We start from the raw sequence: 20,282 nt of genomic DNA on the forward strand, positions 1-20,282 counted from the left end.
AGCACGCGCGGCCGAACCGGGCTACGTGAAACGTTTTTCGACACTAGACGAGACGTGTCGGCGTTTTCTGTGTTTACTTTCACTCTCATATAACACGCTGTCGGTCTCGAGTCCCAAAGGTGCTTATACGTATTACGTGTGGCATTTGTGTATGCGCTTTTAAGTCCGTCCAAATTACGAGGGATCATTGGTAGAATTGCCCACAAATCGAGAGTTCGTTGAACGGGCTCGTTGTGTTCAAGGAAATGCATCAGAATAACAAGTATACAATAATAATGCAATATAATACTGCGGAATGGCCAAATATTCGATGTACATATTTTCAGTTATATTGTTTTGCTCTATTCATTTGAAAATTATTTAAATTCCCCTATAGGTCAAAAGTTTGATAGTAAAATTTTTTATTTTTTATTTTTATTTTTTGTAAATAATAATAAACTTAAATCAGATATCCATAACGTGATATATCATTTTCACTTGGGTAACTCTAGAAATTTTATAAGAAAATATATATAAATAAAATAAAATGCTCTCGAGTACGGAATATGAAACAAACTTAGGTGTCCTGACAGTCTTACATAATAATATTTAGTTTAATATGTGGAATTCGACCGTCTTAAAAAAAGTTAATTCTCCGTTCCAGTATATACGAATGTCAAACTTTCATATATTTTATTTACGAAAGTTTTTTTAGTGAATTAATTATTATATAATATATAATAATATAATATATTATATATTTAATATCTTTAATGGTCGGAAATTATAAATTTTAGCTAATAATTTGACTGAAAAAAGCAATGATCAATACTCGGCTATAAATTTTAGTTGTTATTAATTATTTAATTATTGTATAGAAATATTTTAATTTTATAACTATCAATGGTTATATTATCATCACATTGTCTTGAGTTACAACATCGTAATATTGTTTTCCATTATATTAACTGAGATTTAATTGTGAACTATAATAACGAAGCGACCTAACTTATATTCCCTGGGGTTCATCTGAAATTGGGGTAGAATGGAAAGGGGTGAAAAACATGTGCGTACGGATAATGAACACAGTTTGTTTTGATCAACCAATCAGTTTTTTTTTAAACATAGATGGCCATTATTATTTATTTTTTTTAAGTTCAAAACATAAAGCATGTGTGTTTTTAATCTGACAGAATACATTTTTTTTACGTAAAAATATAGATTGTTTTTAATTAACTGAATCATTCATTTTCGAAATAACACTGGGTAAGTTTCTATATAGTCGTGTTTTGATGAATGGCGGGTTTTCAATATTTTTATACGTTATACATAAATCAATGTAAATAATAATTATCGTAATAAAGTATAAAATGTGATGTTTGTATACCGAATTTAAAAGTATACTATAACGAACGCTATTAATTGTTACAATTTATTTCAAATTTGAACTATATATCTGTATTATAAAAATATTGTTATAAAGTTAAATACTTATATTATTTCTATTATTAATATTCTTAAATATTACGAAATGTTTTAAAACAAAATAATACAGAGGGTTTACAAATAAAAGTAATAACTACATTATATATATAATATGGACTACTCGGCCATTTGAACGATTCGTACTTAAACCACATTAAACAATGAAAAGATTTTCCTAGTGATTCAAATTTAAAATATAATTATATAAACGTACATGCCGTTTTTGAAATGTCAAAAGTTTCTAAGTGAAAGTTTGTATGGCCAATGTTTTTTTGCCCTATATGATATAAATTGACACGGCGATAACGGGATTTCATAAATTTTATTCAATTAATTCTAGCGAATTGTCTGTCAGTGAATTTAAAAGTTTTGAAAATACGAGTTCGTATGATAAGACTCTCTTGTGCGAAGTGCCAATACGATAATTTTGATTTGAAGAGTTAGTGGAGTAAATGTAACTGTCGCAGTCTGTCTGTGGGGATTGGAATCGTAAATATGTTTGTTGTACAATAATTCCGCATACGTTTATAGTGGCGTAAACGGGTTAGCAGAAAACATAATAATATTATTAAAACGTCACTATTGTTTAACCCGACGCGTGTTGTATAATAATCGTTTATAGAACGATTTTAGGATCTGAACGTTTAGGGCTTGTTTTTCCTCTGCAGACGACACGTAATCATTGAACCGATGCGGATTTCCACTATTCAGCGGGTTCGTTTCGCCGATCAAACAAAAACACGTTTGTTGACCACCCGAGTACACGCTCTAATAGTCGTCAAGGCACGACCAAAGACCAAATTACGTACAAAGAATGGCGTTTTGTTGTGTGATGTTGATTTTATGGTTAGGTGTCGTATTCTCAACTGTTTCGCCATCGGACGAAAAAACGACTGATACAAATGTTAATTTTTTAACCCAACCTTTTCAGTGGGGAGGGGAAAGAAACGTTGCGACATAGAGACAGCGATGATGTTATGTGGCTTTTAAATAATTAAATTTGGACAGGATTTCCGAAACGGACTTCACGGGACCGTTTATAAAAAAACAAAATTGTGTTCTTGCCACATATAAAATATCGGTTTTACTGATTAATGATTATAGTATGATTATCACCTTCGCGCTGGTGGTGCTGGTGGTTATCAAGGAAGTGGAAGTGGTGTCGTAATTGTGCCCGAATATTCCTCGCGTCGTATCAATAATTTTGGCTTTTAATAATTCACATGAATCGAAGGAAACGACGGAGTTTGTGGCGTTTCTGTTGTATATACCCGAAATTGTTGAATTACACAGTATCGTTGGTTTGTAATATGTACGCGCAGTCACGTATTGTTTTTGTTGTTCTCATCGAAAGTTAATACTGAAAGTGAAAACGTCAGAAAACTGTGTGCACGGAATCGATTGGAATCAATTTACGCGGACTATAATACGGTTCTAGAATTATACGTTTTCTGAACGTATTATACAAAATATAATGTTTAAAACGAATAGGTCATGGCGACAGTGACTAATCCTTATGCGATTTTGACACTTGGGTTTGTTTGAAAACAATTATTCGAATTCCATTCGTTCAAACCACGCTTCGATATTTGCATATTATTATTTAGGAAATAAAACGTCAAGTATAAAGACGACAAATACTGGGAAAATATCGTTTTCCCTGCTGTATTCAGGTTTCTAATTTTGGAATTCTCGAAATGTCTTACAAACCGTGTGGTAGCGTTCGGTAAAAACTAAACGGAAATTCCACTGTGCTTTCCATGTATTTAAAACGAAAGTCCGAGTGCGACGCCATATCACTGTACCTACACAAGTCCTGCTTACCCGCCACAATATGTGGTTTGACGAAGAGAGGAATATTATTGATGTAAGAGTAACAGCGTGTTGCTTGTAGTGCGTCAAAGGAATGAGAATAATATAATACACTTTTTGTAGCTGTCGTATTTTTCCCCAACGGTGTATAAATATATACACTTTGAATTCTTTAAGATATTTGTATATATAATATTGAAATACGACACGTCTCTGAAGCGCACATAAATATCCCAGCCGTGAAAATCGCGATCCTACAATATATTATATATACGTATAAATTGCAGTATATAATATAGTTTATACGTGTATATGTATATTATATATAATATATATATTTATTATATTATATGCCCGCAACACACATTCGCGCTTGAAGACTTATAAGGACGCATGGCATCGGTTACGGTGGCGGTGAAGAAATATTATTAGGTCCTTCAGGACTTGTATTTATTCGTCATTATTTCATTTTTATTGTCGTAGAAACGAAGAGGAAAAATGCGCGACTACGGTGCGGCGGTGACGATAAAAATTGGGCGCACACAAATAAATAAATAAATAAGCAAACAAACAAATAATAAAGTCCCCGTGTTCTCCGCTGCAGGAAAAGTGGAAAAAATATAAAAAATAAAAATAAATACCTCGAGTGTGTGCACCTCCATCCGGCCCGCTGTAAATTCTCGAGGGATCTCGCGTATGCGATAAAATCAAAAGCAATAAAACTTTACTATTGGGACATAATTTTTTTTTTTAACTTTGACCGCGTTTACAGTTATCAGACTCTAAATCTGATGATTTTAACCCTGTTCTTACCACGTGTGTCCCGGGGCCCTTTCTTTCCGTCGTCACAATGAAAAAGGCATACGTTGGTAGTAGACAGTCCTCTATGGTCGTACAGTATTGTTACTGTTATCGTGTACTTAATAATATCATAATATAGTTTTGGTGGCGCGCACTTTGGTATTTTATAACATATGCAACGCATCACAGGCTCTCTATAATAAATGTAATATTGTTTTATTTTATTATTATGGTTTTTTTTATTCGTCGGTCGCTAAATTAGCTATCTGTTTGACAGTTATTGGCAAAAACGTTTTTGTACATATCATGCAAACACAGTCCTCGTATAATAATGTTATAGCTGTTAACGTCAATGTTTAGTTTATAGTATAATATGGGAAAAATTTGCGTCAGCTTTTGGTTCACGTGATATAAACATAATAAAATAATGATAACGATATTATAATAGGATTTCGAATGGGACTTTTTATGGATTAGTTTTAAAATATATTTTTTTGTTTTCTCAACAGGACGCTTTAAGTGCGAGAGCATAACACCTTTGTCATCGCCTTCTTCTTTTACATCTTCTTCTTCGCCGCCTACTCTGCCGTCTAGCCTTCGACGGCTATGGTGTTCGGAATCTAAACGTATATTGTGCTATAATTTAAATATTTTCCTTCGTCGTGGTCGTCATCGTTTTAAAAATCTACCTATGCGCCTTGTCGATCTTGGCTAATCTAACTTTCAGTGTTCGACTCGTGTAAAGTGTACCGCGAATTTACCGTTCGCCAGTCGTCTAAATCGTGTCCGTCCGTCCGCCCGTCCATCCGCCACGAGTCCGTAAAACCGGCGCCGGAACTTCGAGTCCGTACACTCGCGACGTCGAGCTCATGCGACCCGATTGGCCAGCGTCCCGGAACCCGATCGACATGCTACATACGCTGAACGCGTTGGCCGCCAAACTATCACCCACGCAAGTCCAGAACGTCGACGGCAACGCTAACAGGATAGCCGCCGCAGCTGCCGCAGCCGCCACAGCTCTTACCACTTTGAACGGCAACAGGTACTTATACGAATATTATAAATGGCAGATGCACGATTTTGTTAATTTCTTTTTTACATTATTTGATTTTTATATTTGAAATCCACCTGGGATAGGCAAGTTAAGTTGACGTGATATTACTATATCGTATAATATGTCTTATATGGTTTTATTTTTATTTCCGTTCCTGGACTCGGGCACGAACGCCTACAATGGTGGTCGCTTCTTAACGAAGCACGTTTTATTTGATTTTTTTTTATAATCAGGCAGATGAAAATACCACAATCTATAATACATTACAATAACAGTCGCTAGACAGTCATAATTCCGTGTCATTCTTGTATATTTTAAAGCTTTCTGTAAAACAATGGTCGCTTTTATTTCTTTATGCGTTTAATTAAGTCTTTCTTTTATTATCAATAATACCTTTATAGTGCTTTTTGTTGAATCACTGTTAGTTATTTTTTTCTATCTTTGTTAAAATGTAATGCCAATTAAGTGTTTTTTAAAAAATAAAATAAACGTTTCTAATAAACTAGATCATATAATGTAGATAGCGCCATGGACAAAAATGTTATTACACACCTCTTTGTACTCTAAAGCTTTGTTTTAAGTTTTAAAAGTAAACTTAAGTTATAATCATTGAAATAGTACGATCACAAGAGAAGGGATAATTTATGAGCTAGGAAATAATTTCTAAACTGAAGGCAGTCATTGTTTATGGTAGAGAGAGGGAAACCTAGTAAAATTATATTTACGTAATAGGTGTTAAGAAGAAACAATATTTTATATACGAATACAAACCTTTATACTACTTATAAAATTAGTTAATAATCTACGTTAGTTTGCATCAGGTCAAACAGTTGACTAGAAATTAAATATTGATAAGAACTATACCAAATATGTGAAATGAAATACGAATACGAGTAATTTAAAAATACTTTTAACCATTTTTATATAATATTTTTAAACTAAATGGATGTAAAACTTGTGATAGTTCTATAGGGATGATTCTTTAAAGGCAGAAAAAATCCAATATTTATATTTTTACTCTGATGCATATTACCTATATAGTTGTTTATTGATATATTATAGTACCATTCTTCGAAAGAGAGACTAATGCATTTTCTAAAATTCCTCGTACACCCCCCGGATATTTCGTATTCGTGACGACGACGACAACGAATAGTATACGTCTGACCATTTTTGGACGTGGGTTATTTGTGGTCGGTGATGACCAAGGAGGGACTGTAGGGAAGGTTAGCTGAAAGGAAAGGAAGAATATGGAAGTAGGGAGTAGGGTCAGGTTGTGGGATGGCTGAACAAGTACACGTGTGTGTGTGTGTGTGTGTGTGTGTGTGTGTGTGTGTGTGTGTGTGTTGTGTTGCTTTTCGAGAATTCAGACGCAGAATATGAATATATCATGAGTTTGACCAATGGTTGGCAGGAAATAGGGACGACGCAAATGAAAGCATTGAAAGCCACCTTTAAACCACTGTCGACCTCAATACAATATATATATATATATATATATAATATGTATTATGTATGTATAAACGTCCCAGCTTATTATTATTTAGAAGAATAACTGAGTAGTTTAGGTATAGAACAGCACTCCGTCGCAACTGGCAGCACCCCTACTATATCATAATACGATAGCATGGCCTTACCTCACTGAAGTTATTAGTTTTATTTAGATCAATACTCCTCTTCGCCGTCGTCGTCGTAGGGGATATTTATTTATGTTTTATTAAATGGTAACGATGTATTCGCGTGACGTTCAGACGACCCTTATTCGACCATCGATGGTCACGTTCTAGACCCACATATTATTATAAAGAGGCACATGGCCTGGTCGCTCGTCCGTGAGACTGTGTGAAATTATGTGCTGCACTATAGCAGCGCAGCGAACCACATTAAAATATTTAGATTTTCCCTGCGAAGACGCGGACGGAACACGTAAAACGATTGATTAAGCCCTCTGTGCGACGGGTTGCAAATAAATCGTACGCAACAGTCCACACCCCATAGTACACGTGCATAACGGGGTAAGTATCTGTGAAATTTCGACGAATTTACGTCTAATTGGCTCCTTCCGTTCATCAATTATTAGCTGCAATCCTAAGAGATTAATTCAAATTATTCCCCTCATGAACGTGCGCAGGCGCGAGCCACTGATGGAGTTTGTGGTTTACGTTTGTGTTCCTTGTGAGGATTTATGTGGTACGCACTTGTGAACGCTCTTATACGTTTCCACTCACTTGCCTTATTACTCCCTCCGCGGTTCACACCTTGCACCTATGCCGTATAGTCGGTTGGTCGTGATGCATTATAACAATGCTCCGTGTCCATCTGTCCCTTCGTTTTAATTTTTAAACGCACTCGACGTGTATGCATTAATGTGGTGCACCGTATTATAACTATTACTAACACTGTGCACCAATAATGCAATGTAATACTATTTAAAAAGGCAATGAGAACAAAACATTTTAATGACAGAAAATACCTCACATCATCTAGAGAAAAAAGAAAGTTTAAAATCACATGTCGCACATCGATGAAAACAGTTTCCTTATTACTTCGAATTTATTACCATATTTCAATGTGCTATTATTATTATTATTTTTATTTATGTATTTATTTTGTTAGTCAACTTCATTTTTTTACCGTCCCGTCTTTGTTTTTCTTTTGATATCATTATAAACAAACAATATCGTTTATTGTTTTGTCATCAATATAATTTTTGCGTTTTTAAGAATAAATTGTTCACAACAATCAAACAACTAGTATAATAAATTACACATACAGACTATGTTGATTTATACTCAAATAAAAATCAAAAATAATTTCTTGTTAATTTGTAATTTGTATTATTATCGTTTAATTAAGGCGTATTTGAAAATGTACTCAGTGGTTATTTATTTGTTCATACTATTCTATTCCTTTACTATAGAAACAGTCTAATATGTGGTTTCAGCACTTTGGATCAGTGAGGTTAATTGATTTTGACTTTCGTTTTTCTCCTTTACCAATAACTGACTGCATTTTATTATGTTCCCGTCAATTCAAACATTTTATCGGGGATTTTGCTGTCAACTCAATTACTCTCCTGTCGTCGTAGAAGTCGTTGGTGAATACTGAATCCGAAGGATTCATTGGTACGTTTACACATGAAATGAAAAGTTTTTGCGGGGATTTCATGAAAACCCAAAACCGATCGTTTTCAATCTGACGAACACGACGTAGTAGGATAGGGGTGATAGTGAGCCGTGCAAAATAAAATATACCGTCGGAGGCCATTGAATACAAATTAATTTACTACCAGTACCTTTAGATTAGTAAATATTGGATTCTCTTGTCAAAGGATATAACTATATAAGAAATAAAATTACCGTAATATAACATTCCGTATTGCTCGTCCTTATATAATGATAAGGCTATACGAAAATCTTGACGATCGATTTTCAGCGATGTTGTCTTAAACTCATACCCACACTCACTCTCATACTCATACTATATACACGTCACACGAACATTTTGGACTTAATATATGATATAAATTATATGCATACAATTATGTACGTTGTGCGATCAATAATTATCATCATTATCTTTAAACATTTTACTAACAAAACCACGTAATGTCCTTTCTACTCATTATTCCAACCGGAAACTTTGAAATATAATTCACTCATTGGACAACACTGTTATTTTAAGGCTGCAGTAGGTTTCCTTCGTGTACAGTGTGTACACCCAATGCTCCCTTTGCAAATAAAACCATCCAAAAGTTTAATATTCTGAGTACAACCAACCTTTGTTTAACCATACGTATACGTTCGCACCTCTTTGATTACACACAGCTCAAATTTAATGTAAATATGCCTGTTATTATATGTGCAAACACACGGAAAGAGAACTCGATTATGTTCGTTTGGTGTGCATTTGTTTTCGGAAAGTTTGTAAGATAATTTCGAGATTAGATGTGGTTATATATAGTATATACACTGTAAACACATTCCGTAAGCACGATTATTAATACCGTGCTATTTGTCGATTTCAAAATCAGAGTTTGTTCAGATCAATTATTAAACAATATAGGTATTGGATTTCATTTACAACCATTATCCATTATGATTATGAATTATCATTATTACTATTATTAAATTAAATTAATTTTGTTTATCACGATACTTTACTGTTGTATTATAGGTGCAATGGTTAAAATTAAACTACGGGTTAAATGATTATTTCAATGCGTTATTTCATTAGACACGAATAAAAGCAAATGATAATTACTGTTTTAGTGGTATAATATCATATCAGTTAAATGTTATTAAATTTTTGATTAAACATGGAATCGCTATTAAGTTCAAAGTTATTTAGGTTATAAGACAATACGACACCTTTTTATACCTTTTAGTTATATTATTATTTTTTTTACCTAGTGTAATTCTTCAAAAGTAACTTCCTTTATTGTATTATATTATAGCCTAGTCGTTTAAAGCTTTTGCGTGTGTTATATCTATTTTGTATGTATTGATTGATATCAGACGAATATCATATAATTAAATTGTAATAATAACATCACACTTGGAATGTGCATAAATGAATAAATCCTATGCGTTATAGATATTGTTATACTCATTAAATATTACCATTTAAAGCCACCTCTCGGAAGAATTTCTCCCCGTTTAGAAACTTTGTTGATGGTTAAGAGTATAATTAATAATAATACATGTTGTTATTGTTCATTTTTGGATGACGACGTGCAATGATTGGTTAACAGTGAATTATTAAAAATACACACGCGCACATACAGTGTTATGTATAATAACACGAATTTGCATATTTTCCCCAGCACGGTCCTCGGAAATCACTAAAACGTATATCGCCGTAGAATGCTAGATAGGAGAGCCTTTGGCGGAATGAGCTGTATCAACCGCACAATTTATAGTACCTATTAATATGACAGCTGGGAGAAAACATAATGAATTATACTCCAGTCGCGTATTTTTGCTGTCGTTTTGAAGTCTTATAGAATAGCGCTAACAGGACGCATATGTTATGTTTAATGGAAACTTCTCCTACTTCACCCTTGCTGCATATCCCTCTCACTTTCTTATCTCAGTGTCCTTCTGTAGATTGAAAGTCTCCCGGGGCTCCGATGAAAATTATTGTGTACGGCACCGCGGACCCCGCGTGCGTTTGAAACCCAGGCTTTGAACTCAAAGGAGATAAAAACTACTGATTTTTTCAGTCTCCTTTGTGGTTTGTTATTCTCACAAATTCATCAAATTATGTCATATACCTAAATAAATACTTGATATAATATTACAGATTGGTTTCTTAGCAAGTTTACTTTTTTCCAAGAATAAAACATTTTAATAATCTACTAAATGTAATATCTTGTGCTTGGGTTTGTACGTATCTAATTTATTTACTAAAATACGTACAATGACTACAATGCACATATGTAGAAAATAAGGTTAGATTACTGTTGAAATATTAAGATTACATTTTTTTACTATTAATCTCACGGTACGTAATTTGTTTATAAACAAAAAAAGTATACGGCCATCTTAAGTTATTAATTCTCTCTAACTAATTTCACTTTACGTTATTCTCATTTGAATATGGTTTTTATTTTGTTTTTGTTTGTTTTTTATATATTTAAATTTCAATACTGTTGACAGATATACCATGATTAAATTTTATTATTTTTAGTTTTAGATTCGTATACTGTTTACAGTTTACTGGTTCTTTTGATGCAAATACGTTTCTATCCAAGAACCTAGACTTTTGAAGCTATTGAAACATTTATGAAAAACATGTTTTGTCGTATGCGTTTTTCGTTGCATTTAAATAATATGATCCTATTTCCATTAAGTATCCCATCCCTTGCCATTGTAACGTGTATATAGAAACTCCCACGTATTATATAAACATAATTAAATGAGTGATTAATAATGCTTTATACGGTGAAAACCCGTAAGGGCTGAGTGAGTTTTAATAGAAAGCCCGAGTACGGGGACAGCGATGACGACGGGTTATGACGGACATTGCCGCGCGCGACTATCCCTTTTATTCGATTTTCTTTATGGTGTTTATGTCCCTAAATCATTCAAAAGCATTCCAAGCCACTTCACTTGTATTATGCGGCAATGGCATTAGCTATATAGGTATTGTATTCTCGTGCGCCTCGTCTTGCTTATTTCCTATTTGTCCATGCAAATGTAATAAGTAAAAACATCAGATAATAAGCCACATTGACGTTGGAGCAAAGAAGATATAACTGATACAGAGATAGAGATGAGAGTATTTTTCAAAAAGTTCTAACTGAAAACGTAACGTTCGTTATTAAAATATTATTCCCGATTATTCTCCACGACCTTTGCACATTATTGATTTGTTCGATTCTATACATTATTTTTGTTATAATATAAATTCGCGTGTTCGTCAAACTTGACGTAGTTGCAACGTATAATAATATTATGGTAATGTAACGGTCGCTGTAACAGAAGCAGGATCAGCAGTATATAGCAACGTGTTGGTTAATTTGTTGATTTTGGACACAGTTGTACAGTTGTTGGAACTTTGCCGGTGTATACACTCACACATACGCGGGGATCCATAGTTTATAAGTTTTGTATTGGTAGTATTAGTAGTAGTAGTAGTAATACACATTACACACGATGTGTGCGGTCGTTATAGTTAGGATTTTCGAGTAGCAGAAACGGAAAACGATAAGGAAATATTACGATAATAAAATTGATAACGTGGCGTATAGTACATGACGTATATATATATATACATATAATATACTACAATAATTATAATATATATTATATTATATATACCACTTTATAGTTGTATACGAAAATCTATATCAGCTATAGTACGGCTACCTACGATTTATCCTATCTGTTATTATATTATTATGTATACCACCGACGTTGCCGCGTCGTGTATACATCGTGCTCGAAATAAAAAATATCGAATATCCAATTACGCGATCCCGTGGTACCGTATTAATAATGATAATAATAATAATGGTTCAGGAAAATGGTTTTAATTGGGACGAGTAACGCAATACTATACATATAGGTATATGTATGTATATAATGCATATTATATAAACGAAAATCTGCGCGCAATGGTTTAATGTAATGTAGCCCGATGTAGGCGCCACCGCCTAACCGGCACACATATTAAATAATATATATTTTTTTAATATTAATATTATATTATGACATCGAGTAGGTACAAATTATTTAATAATGTAAATGTGTGCGCTAACGAAGAAAATGTAATAACATGTTGCCGCGTTAGAAACCAAAAACAATATTGTTTTGGTAATCGCAAACGACCATTTTTACATTATTAAGCATTTTTGTGCACATTATATAATAATATAATATAATAAAATTAAATTAAAATTATTTATATTAATTAAATACAAGTACTTAACAGACTAAAATACTAGTGCTATTAATTTGCTAAATATATGTTTTATATTTTATTTTTAAATAACCAAGTTTTTTGTTTTAAGAAATTTTAAATAATTACTAAATATTTTGTATATTATGTCTAATGGTAGGTAAAATAAAATTATAGATTTTTGAGCCTATATATATTTTATACATATAAGTAGTGATTTGTGTTAGATTTCTATGCACGGTTGGTACATTGATAATAGATAATGGTCTAGTATTATAATACCCATGTTCAATTTAAAAAATGAGATTATTATTTTTGATAATATTTAAAGTAAAAAAGTTTTGTCGAATATTTCTTTCACCGGTAGACATTCATTTCGTTGTATGTATATTTTATCATAATATCATAATATCATATTATCTTGAGTTGTTTTTTATTTAACCTGGTTTTTAATGTTACAGTTTTCATTTTCTTTAATGGGTTATCGCTGTTTTATAAGTAAGAACCTCTTCATATAGAAATATCATAACTAATTATAGGTTATATTAATGCTTGATACACTACAATAATTTACTTACATTCTTAGGTTTTATGGAATCGTTCATTGTTTTTACTAATTTATTCGTTACGATATTTATGTGGTCATTCTATTAAGATTATATTCCTATACTTAAAAATGTACTTGTCTTAAATATTTTATGAAAGTTTAGTTCTACATCACTATACATTTTGTTATACAATAGTTATATTATCATAATATCACGCATGAATACTATATAGGCTTGTTAGTTGTTATATTTTAATGGATTAGAATAATCTTAACTCAGGACTAAGCTCCAACAAAAAATTTCATATCATCAACTAAACTATAACTACTATTAACCTCGTGTATTAAAATAATTTATTCAGTTCATAATATTATGTATACGTATGGAAAAACGTGGTTGATAGGGTGGTTCTTTATTCGAGATACATCACATAATATTGAAGTTTCTTGATTTAATTCATTTAATTCGATATTTAATAAAATTATATTCGTTGATATCATAAAATGATAATATAATGTTGTTACTATACGTTTATACTAATTACATACACACTAATAAATCTTCTGACCTTTGGTATGCCGTACCAAAGATACGTCGTGACATAGCGGTGGTGGTGTTGGTCCACGCGCGTATATTATTTTCGTTTATGAACGCTAATTAATATTCCAATAAAAAATGTTTATTATTGTGATAGGTACATTTCTAAATTTATACTACGGACAATCATGTACACATCGATACGACCAGCTATGTATTGCGATTAGACGTTGTATCGTTTATCAGAAAAATATATCGGGAATAATATTATTGCTTGTCGTCGATGTAAGGTACACGATAGTAATAATATGGCTGCAGGTCGAGTGATAATAATAATGATCGTGTCGGATGACTGCCGCTGCCTGTATACTTGTATTACGCACATAGCTATAGTCCAAATCGGATTCGTCCACACGCGCGCGCGCCAAACGTTTTGCAAGCTCATCAGACGCCAGTCGGTGCGTCGTACATCATCATCATGTATGATATTTCAATTTATACTTGATATAATATGCATAGGTTATTTTATATTTTGATACGAATGCGTTTCCCAATAAAATATAAATACGTTTTTGATTGTTATATTTCCATTGATTGGTAGAAGGTACTAATATTCTTGTTTGGATGTTGTTTTTATTTTATTTGTTTGTTATTGAACGAAAATACTACATAATATGGCAGACCGTCGTGTTAGATAAATTAATTCAATAAAAAACACGGTACGCGCCCGTTGCAAAACCATAAAAATAATTAGTGTCTATAAAATGAATATCGCGTTAAACGACTGCAATCGCTGTAGTAGAATTACAATATTATTATATCAGTCAACGTTTAAAAAATGGTATTTTATGCGTACCGATGATGATGGCGGAAACGTGATGTCTTAATACTATTGTTTTCATAACGGTTTATGATTTGCTCGTGGATTTTCATTGACACGGTTTTTCAAACAATATTCGTTTCACTCGGTCGTCTGCGCCACCTAGCTTAATCTATGGTGTGTGTGACCTCGGCCATTAAAACGTTCTAAGCTATGACGCAATTATCTAATCTGTAGTAAGTAGGTACTACCATAATATATGCACGCGGTACGTGTTTATTACATATTTCTGTGATAAATTAATATATTTTTGTTTTCAAAGTAGACGTTCGTATCTAATTTTTAGTACAATTTCTGTAGTGGTACTACTGATGCATAGTGTTTCGTTTTTCTGAAATTTTGATTTCAATCGTACCTACGTATATGTATGAAGACATCAAAAAGTTTTTGCATAGCCAGTTTGACGGCCCACATAAATATTGCACAGACGATCGCATAAGCTCGCAATATCCACACATATATAGTTTTATGCCTTGAAAGAAGCGCCATTACAGGTATGTATATCGATTATCGACACAAAATATCGCAAGCGCTGTGTAGTTTTTTCTTTCGTCAGGACGAAGAAATTATGTGAAAACTCCCGCTCCGCCAAATCACCATAATATAATATATAACTTATATTTTTATCGATAACACGACACAAATTTTATATTACGGATGGATATCAAAGCGACTATACGTTCGTGGCAAATTCGTCATTGAAATATACAATGCATGATGGAAACGTCTTTTGCGCGAGCTTTCCCTACAATATAAAATGTACGGTGGCGTGACACGATTCGACTTCGTCTGTTATTATGTTATTTCACTCTAACGTGTATAATATTATTGTCCAACGTTTCAAAGCGAAACAGCGGTTCCACGCGAAGTTCCTGAAATATATATTATTTAAGCGGCATATATTATGCGTTATAATAATGTGTTCGGCTAGACGGCAAGAAATTTCGTCCCCTCTTTCTCTAAATAAAATATACGAACCGAAGGAGGAGTGTATTATAATAATATATAGTTGTGTATAGTCGCATAACGGAAAGTGTATATATTATACAATGCATTTTATGTGGAAAACTGAGTCGTTTCCTTTTTATTATTATACGGTTTTCCAAAATCAATTTTTACCCGAAATGCTGGCCGCGAGTTGTGTTGAACGTATATTTTTTATATTGTTATCATGTCGCTGACAAGTCAATTCGCGGCTGTAGACTTTTTTATATAAGAACTTTCTGGTTGAATCCAATGACGGGTTTTCTAGTTTCTCAGTACACGCACACACGCGTATAAAACTATATATTATTATATTCAGGTACACTGGTGTAAGGGCTTAAAGTCCCATTTAGAACGGCGTAAACGACACGAGATGAAAAATAGAGTCGTATATTTCGACCGGCCGCGGTGACGCTCCAATATATTGTACAAAATAATATTATGATGTCGATACAAAAATGGTTTATTTTAATTAATTAATTATTTATTGTAATCATTGTGTTCGTCGACATTGTGGTTTCCCCGCACACTAGCCCGTTGAATATTTTACGTTTAGCACCGGAACGAATAACATTGCACGTCGATCGATAATGACTAATGACCGCTATTCCGCGTATAAAATTTATATTACCGGTCAATTAAAACGCACATTGTGTATCAGCCGTAAAATACATATTACAACAGTAATAACAATATTTAAGTGCACCGTCAATCACGATCCGCACTGATAGGTCGCCGGGAGGTGGAGGGGGTCATCTGCTAGTGACTACTGACTAGCAAACGGTTTGGCTTCGGTTCGACTCGCAACAGTATATATGTACTATCTACGATATTATAATATTACTTTTGACGATGCAATATGAGCTATACGAATAATTATCATTAGCACCTGCCTATTTAAGCTTTTGTTTTATAATAATGTTCTAACATCATAACATCATTGTATTGAAATCAATTCTTCTTTTGTATTTAATAAACTCCTTTCAATAATCGTGAAGTGTTGCATTAATGTAATTATTTTGTTATCGCGGTTGCAGTTTAATCGTAAATAATAATATGCATAATTCATCATAATCACGTGATGGTTTTGTAAAATATTTGTTTTTACTTTGGTCTTATTCAAAAATTATTTAAATTTATTTTAATTAGCATAACGTTTTTTTCAATTCTTAATTTAATTTTTTTTTCTCGAAAACTTTTTGTGGTTAGTATCTAACTCCTCAACATGATAAGTATATCTCCTTTTTATAATTTCTAACCATTCGCATTCGCTTACAATTAATATGCATATTAAAATAAATGTAGGTATTATAATTTTTGTGATATAAGTTGTAATCAAGATTCGCATAAAAATATTTATCTTATGAAAAAATGACTGACGTTTATTTAGTTAAAACACATTTATACATTTACGCGTCTGTGTTTTATAGACTCTCGTCGTATAATATATAGTGTAATTAATAATATAGTGCTATTAAACTAACTCATTACCTAGTTTTAATTTTGTTTTTGTAGCATTATAGTAGTTATGATTTTAGGACGATACTTCAAACTCAACACAACGTATAGATATAACTTTTAATACGACATTATGATGTTAGATAGTCCTAAAGTATTTATGTCACGTAGTCAAAAGGGGGAAAAAACCATCCGTTATAGCTAAACATATCCTTTACTCGATTTTTGAACTCTGTAACGTAGGGTTTGGGTGATTTTTAAAATCTAATTTTAGTGGTCATCTTTATGCGATCGTTCAATAAATCTTCAGTTGTCGATATAAAAAAAAAACTTGTATAGCTATAAATAATTTTGCACCAAAAACTCCAAGTTTTTCGAATAACAATTAAGTATTCGTTTAAATAAACACCGACAAAGAAATGAGTTTTTGAATCATACTTTATTTAGGTTGTGAAACAATATTGTTATTTAAAATTAGCTCGAATTTTTAACTCAAAAAATTATTATGAAAAATACCGAGTTTTTAGTCTTATTATTACATTAATAAACTGTAGTTTTTGTTTTAACACGTTGTTTGTCATTTTATATATTCGTTCTTTATTTTTTAAAATTAATTTCAAATTTACACGAAATGTATGTTTTAAAATTATTTTTATTATCATTAACACTATTTTATATTTAATAATAGTTATTTCCCCTAGTACGATGAGGTATAGTGAGAGTTGTCTGAACTCTGATGTATATTATTAATTTTTTTTCTAAGTCTTTGTATGTCACCATTCGGTTATGAATATTCACGTGGAGAGATGTTTTCTCTACAAAAAGACTTTTCGTCAGCCCTGTAATTAAAAATATCACGTGACACCGTTGGAGTCTCAATCAAAAATGTCGCTTGTAAATTAATTCGCACAAACAACACGCCGGGGGAAAAAAATAATAACAATAGTGTCTCTTCAAACAGAAATTAGCATTTGTTTTAATTTTTACAAATTTATTTTATTTAGTGAATTGTCTATATCAATATATATATATAATATATATAGTTTTTGTTTTAAGACACCAATTGAACCTATCGTTTTTATTTTAACATATCAACATATGGACGTAATGTATATCCAGTGAGTAATATTATATTTTGCTAACGGTCTTGTGGTTATGATACAACCCTACTCATTTTTAGATGAGAAATGTATACAATGAAAATGTGGTTGATGTACTTCCATCTACATATATTAATATTATTTAGCTTATTTTAACTAAAAAATGTTTACCAATGTCTAAAAGAATGAAATGATGACATTTTTTTAATACAAAAAAGAAAGTTTACATAATATCGAAGATGTATGGGGTGATGTTTGTCCAATGGTATACTTGACACGTTGACCGGATAAGCCTAAAAGTTTAGTTTATCTCGTTTTTAGTACCAAAAAAAGTTTATTTTCTATTTTGCTTTCATCCTTTATAATACAGGTTGATACTGTATTTTATAGTTTATTGACTAACTTCACCCCCCTTTTTTTAGTATGTCTCTGAGATTTTAAAACTTAGTATTTTATCGTTTTCATTATGATCAGTCACGTAGAATTTGTTTTTTTTTTCAATGATAGAATTAAAAATAGCTGACGTGTCTGTTTTGTTATTTTTCTAATTAATTTTAAACCCTTTATTTAAAATTATTGTTTACCTTCTTTAATAAAGCTGATCGATTGTCGAACAATAAATTATGTTTTCCATTGGTTGGATTTTCATTGATCTAATAGCTCATATATATTAGGAATGAAACGTAAAACCTTAAAATGAACAAACAATATCCATTAAAACTATGTAAATGTAATTTATTTTTAACAAACTGTTTCAAATATTCGTATTTTTAACACAATCTTCCTCATTATTAATTCATAATATGTGGATTTTAACAAGTTAGTTTATTTTAATGTTTCAACGAAAAACTGAAATGCGATGTCTTATTAGTCGAAATAAATTTCATTTTTTTCATATATTTCCAACATCAATCTAAGCTCGATAACGGAACAACAGATATAATATGAATAATATTTAAAAAGTATAGGGTGTTTTTATAAAAAAACCAAATCAAAAAACCCTATTAACCAAATTTAACACAAACATTTATTATAATATCTTAAAACCATATTCTATTAAACACTTTAAAAAAAAAAGTATCTTGGCTTCGTTTTAACAGATTACATAAGCATTTTGTGCACTTGCCATTGAGTTCTGTATAATAGGCATTCGTTGAATACAAATCATATGCCTTGCCGCGGGGTTTCTGTTTAAATACATTATTATATAAACAAACATTTTTTTTTAGTTGCATTTTGTACTTTAAAATATTCTCCGTGTTTATGTTTAAGTAATCACGTGATGAATCGTTTGATGTAAACAGCTGAACGTCGAACGCATTTTTACTCATAGCGAAACTGTATATACAGTGCAAGGAGTAATGTTTTGAGTGGGTACTGGGTACCTACCTCCTATATTATATTATATTTGGAATTTTTGTTTTCAACACGTTTCCACGTCAATGGAACAAGAGCGACACGCAAATTTTGAAATGCCATACCGCACGAATTATATTACATCAGAACTATAAAAACTACAAGATATCAATTTAAAAACAGTGTGAACACGATTCTTGTTTGTTGACCATGAATGCAATTTATAGGATGTCAAAAACCACTAAAACCATGCCCAAAAAAATCTTAACCTCGTCGGAACTCATACTTGTTTCATATTTTAGAAATCGGAACAAATGTTATGAGAATACTTAATGCATTTTCTCGTGTCAATAGCGCTGATCGATTTGAGTCCTTATTTATTTGTTTTATATACTTTTTTTTTGCATAATCTGCAGACATTTTTAACAAAAAAATCTCGTAAAAGTTCCATTTTCTGTACGTCAAAAATAATATTCGTCTATGCGGAGTACATGACAACATTATTCCAATGTTGTGAAACAATAATAATAATATACTTTATAGATCGGTGTGATTCATCGACCCATAAACACAGTAATCGCAAGCGATTCCGAAGGAAAGTTTCTTTTGCTTTTCGATTGTAAACAGAAGACTGGCAACTATATACACACACTGAATAGTCAGTGTTAGTATATAGCCATATAGGGACTCCGAAGAAAACTTTATGTCGCACCCATTTGTCGTTCCCGAGACCGACGGCACATATATACGAGTTCGATTTTTCAAACTGCTTCTTCTCCTAGTTTTTCACCACGACTACCGGGGGGTCGTTGAACAATTTGGTGTACGTACCGAGTAGGGGAGATGTTGCATAGCCCACTCGTTGCCGCCCTTCCTCGCCGGCA

General features: G+C 32.1%; 1 protein-coding gene across 13 annotated transcripts in view; it reads left to right on the forward strand.

Annotated features, from left to right (window-relative positions):
* The window catches only part of LOC114119561 (CUGBP Elav-like family member 1), a 180,995-nt gene that overhangs the window by 23,959 nt on the left and 136,754 nt on the right, over positions 1-20,282 (forward strand). For 10 of the 13 annotated variants that reach the window (XM_050204387.1, XM_050204386.1, XM_050204392.1 and 7 more), the window contains exon 2: positions 4,587-5,119. The exons of 2 other annotated variants lie outside the window; for them this stretch is intronic. In XM_050204387.1, coding sequence (XP_050060344.1) covers positions 4,947-5,119 — 173 coding nt within the window. In that variant the 5' untranslated portion in view covers positions 4,587-4,946. Of the gene's footprint in view, positions 1-4,586; positions 5,120-14,782; positions 14,995-20,282 lie in introns of those variants that run through there. One more of the 13 variants, XM_050204394.1, reaches the window with a different exon arrangement.

The sequence above is a fragment of the Aphis gossypii genome, chromosome 3, assembly GCF_020184175.1.
Source record: "Aphis gossypii isolate Hap1 chromosome 3, ASM2018417v2, whole genome shotgun sequence".
NCBI lineage: Eukaryota > Metazoa > Arthropoda > Insecta > Hemiptera > Aphididae > Aphis > Aphis gossypii.